Here is a 3,683-nt window from a genome sequence, read left to right on the forward strand (position 1 = left end):
CAGTTTACAGAAAGGAAGACTTAGATAAAGCATATGAGCAATTTTTAAATATATTTAAGAAAGTATATGACAGGAACTGTCCTCGTAAGCAGTTTAAAAACAAGAGGAATTACAGTGGGAAACCGTGGATGAGTAAGGGATTACAGAATGCATGTAAAAAGAAGAATGTGTTATATAAGGAATTCATAAAGTACAGATCAAAGAAGGCGGAAGAAAAATGTAAGTCATATAAGAACAAATTAATTGAGATTTTGAGGAGATGTAAGAAACAATATTATTCTAAAGTATTAGAGGATAATAAAAATAATATGAGAGGTACTTGGAATATATTAAATAAATTGATTAGAAACAGTACCAGCAGGAGTAACTACCCTCAATATTTCATGGCCAATGATACACCGGTCAATAGATTGGAGGATGTAGTAGATAAGTTTAATAGGCTCTTTGTGAATGTTGGTCCTGGTTTAGCAAGAAGCATTTGTACAGATGATACATCCGTCACTATAAATAATAATATAATCGAAAGGAACATGAGTTCAATGTTTTTGAAGCCCATAGTTGAAAAGGAAATTATAGAGATAGTGAATAAATGTGGTAACAAAACATCTAGTGATAGTGATGGTATCACTATGACAACTGTTAAATGGGTAATTGAGGGGATATGCAAACCATTAACCCATATTTTTAACATGTCGTTTCGACTTGGTCAGTTCCCCAATAATATGAAAATAGCAAAGGTTATTCCACTGTATATTAGATTATTTGTTGGATATGTGTAAAATTATGTGTGTTGACATATCAACTGTCTCTACATGCTTGAAAGAATAAATCAAATCAAATCATTATTCTGAGCAGGACAAGCAGAGCAAATAGTAAAGTGGTCGGTAGGAATTGTTGGCTGCTGTGTGACGACGTGCTGAACACGGAGTAGTCGTTTTGTCTGCACTCACTGCAGTCTTCGCCACAGAAGGAGCAGGTGGACATGCTGCTCCTCCACTCTGAGTAGTACATCTTCACCGTCTTCCGTCCTGAGAGAAAGGTCAGAGGTCAACAGTTCAGTTCTACAAATAAGTTTGTTTTTGGCTTTTTTCTTGTAGTTTTCTGTAACTTAAATTCACTGTCAAATTTTCAGCATTTCAACTTGGACACCTGTGGTTACAAGACCAGTGAGCTAGAAAAAAAACATTGCAGTACTTCCCAGTGATGTACCATTTATAATATACACACTTTACTGAGGAATACATAGAGGTCTTTCTGATATCTTGGAACTTGGAACAGTGATCCTGGCAAAACTGTTTTTCAACCTGAAAAATGATTCCTCTATTTTACAGATGGTGAAAAAATTAAGTAACTCAGAAAGATTAGCAAGGCAAAAACTTCTTTCCACCTGGTCTTGGGTCATAAACACAGGAGAGGAAAAAAATAGATCGGACTTGCCTCTCAGGGCTTCAGTAGTGAGGTGTAGTAACTGTGCAAAAAAGTTAAGAATGATTACGGGACTCCTTACTTGGTTCATAATAATCATAGATGACGACAGATGCTTTCTGGCCTTGGGCGACTTTACAGTACATGACCAGAGGAACCTGCAGACACATCTCCTCTGTCGTCACCTGGAAACACATTTGAATCTCATCACTGACACCTTCAGTACATCTGTTTTGCAGTTTGTTTCAGTGAAGCTTACAGAGTCCAGGTACAAGATGACTAATTCTGGCTTCGTCTCTACGTTCTTCAGATAGGTGTTGGTCTGGATGCCGTCCGGTGCCAGACTGAAGCAGCTCAGCAGACCCACCTCTATGATGGCCATGCCCGTGGCATTCAGACCCAGACCCTTTGACAGGCTGCAGGGTAAGGAATGTTTTTATCAGGTGCCATAAATTACCAGGACTCTAATTTATCATACATACATAGGAACAGACTGTAAAATAAAATGAGATGTCACATATGACGGCTTAAACTACTGCTAAATAACGAGCATCCTTTTTATAACAATTTTTAAAAGGTTCTTATGGAAACTGGGTGCGTGTCAGAGCCGAGCTGCTCACCTGCTGCAGATGAACAGATCAGCTGAGTCTAGTTCTTTGTCCAACAGCTTGACTTCCAGATGAAATGCCTCGCGTTCGCTGACATCTCGTCGTCTCCTCTCTGTCAGCTCATTGTTCCTGATGTTGTAAAACACGTTCAGCTGGGGGACGAGGACAAAGAAGGAAAATGCACAAGCAAGTTGTTTTTTTTTTGCCATGGTCATATATTGGTTATTTCACACATTTTCTCATGTTTCATGTTGTTCTGTTACAATAGCTGGAGTTTAAGGATGTTTGTCATGTGACCAACAGGAGGTGGTGTTTGTCACTAAAAACTCATTAAATATTCTTTCTGTTCAGATTATTTCTGTAAATTCCTTAACTTTAGTTTCATTTTCTTCAGACTGATCGGCAGCGAGTCAAGTAGCAAACCTGTTCAGTCGACACAGGAGCTGTGGTAGCAGTTGCTCGGAGCAGTTAACCTCATGTTTGTCAGAATGACTGAATAGATTTATTTCAAATGGTTTTTTTAAAGTTGACTAACATCAGCCTGTACAGCCGATGTCCTGACTCTTTATCCTGTCTACAAAGCTCTGATTGGTTCAGCTTTTTTTAAACTTTATGCTTGAAACTCAGTTATTTACAGACTTGCCTTGTTGGGAAATAGTGTCAATGAGCAGAACACCAGGCCTGAATCCCCACAAATGTGGGTTGTGACTCAGAGGTCAGGTGTTTGCTGTTAGACTGGTGTGAAACTACCTGAAACAGAGCGAGTCCATAACCCTTTGCAGTCACCTGGAGGTCCAGGTCCCCCTCTAGCTCCAGCTGAAACAAAACAAGAGGAAACTCAGCTAATTCACACCTTTAAATACATTTTTTAAACAAAAAAGTTATTGTACTCTACTTCTAACAGCCCTAAAATGTAGATTTTATATTTCTACTTAAGTTTTATATCTGAATCTCAAATGACAAATACTGTCAAGTGAGGGTTCAACCCAGAACCCAGTAAGGTTTCAGTTTATTAAAGATGGCTGATGGGTGCTGACTCAGTTTGTCCATGCTGATGCAGATCTAGATCTCAACAACCACAAGACTATGTTTTATTGACTTACTATGTATTGCTCCTACAAGGCTGAACCTTGAAAGCACTGACCTTTTGGTGCAGCACCACCGGCTGGACTAGATTTTAGTTGTGAATAGGTGGAATGTGAAGCAATCTGATTTGTGCTACTGTATATAAGTGCAAGACATTTTATAATGCAGAGGTTCCCAAGTCTGGGGTCTCAGGGTGAATCTTAAGGGATCAGAAAGAAAACATTTCTTACATAAAATGTTTTTTCCCTGAACTTGGCTTGTTTTTAAAGAAATACCAGAAGCTTTCAGCTATTTGTAATTTCACAAAGTCAAGTGAAACAAATGAAGGACAAAGCTTTTTGGGTGAACCTACTGTCAGGTTTGCCCGGCTTCACCTGCCTCTCTCACCTCCCTCACTCTGTTTCGCTCCCTCGGCCCTGACCATCGGCGTCCCTAGATCACTTGTACTCGGTCACGTGTCCCAGTAAGTAAAGTTTCCATGAGTGATAGCTACACTATCTGAACAATGACTAATTCCTCCTGTAGATGGATGTCAGAAAATTCTTGTTTTTTCGAGGCAAAGAG

At 39.2% G+C, this 3,683-nt stretch overlaps 2 protein-coding genes across 2 annotated transcripts in view; both read right to left on the reverse strand.

The window, feature by feature from the left end:
* Window positions 1-834: 834 nt before the first annotated feature.
* Window positions 835-1,843, reverse strand: LOC109971297 (CD109 antigen-like). The gene is made up of 3 exons (XM_020619444.1): window positions 1,685-1,843; window positions 1,508-1,610; window positions 835-1,028 (listed from the first exon to the last, which is right to left on the reverse strand). The coding sequence occupies exons 1-3, from the start codon at window positions 1,805-1,807 to the stop codon at window positions 835-837; spliced, it is 420 nt and encodes a 139-aa protein (XP_020475100.1). The 5' UTR covers window positions 1,808-1,843.
* A 165-nt stretch (window positions 1,844-2,008) lies between these two features.
* The window catches only part of LOC109971298 (CD109 antigen-like), a 19,699-nt gene continuing 18,024 nt past the window's right edge, over window positions 2,009-3,683 (reverse strand). Inside the window, exons 28-29 of the mRNA XM_020619445.1 lie at window positions 2,784-2,849; window positions 2,009-2,257 (exon numbers count right to left, since the gene is read on the reverse strand). Of these exons, the coding sequence (XP_020475101.1) occupies window positions 2,042-2,257; window positions 2,784-2,849 (282 nt within the window). The 3' untranslated portion in view covers window positions 2,009-2,041. The remainder of the gene's footprint in view (window positions 2,258-2,783; window positions 2,850-3,683) is intronic.

This window comes from Monopterus albus, unplaced genomic scaffold (genome assembly GCF_001952655.1).
Source record: "Monopterus albus unplaced genomic scaffold, M_albus_1.0 scaffold220.1, whole genome shotgun sequence".
Classification (NCBI taxonomy): domain Eukaryota; kingdom Metazoa; phylum Chordata; class Actinopteri; order Synbranchiformes; family Synbranchidae; genus Monopterus; species Monopterus albus.

What these genes read in the sequence shown, in the direction of transcription:
- LOC109971297 (XM_020619444.1), bottom strand. Translation starts at nt 1,807, where the DNA reads ATGGCCATCATAGAGGTGGGTCTGCTGAGCTGCTTCAGTCTGGCACCG. An exon ending in TCATCTTGTACCTGGACTCT is followed by an intron (nt 1,611 to 1,684) that starts GTAAGCTTCACT and finishes ATGTGTTTCCAG; the next exon opens with GTGACGACAGAGGAGATGTG. An exon ending in CTATGATTATTATGAACCAA is followed by an intron (nt 1,029 to 1,507) that starts GTAAGGAGTCCC and finishes CCTTTCTCTCAG; the next exon opens with GACGGAAGACGGTGAAGATG.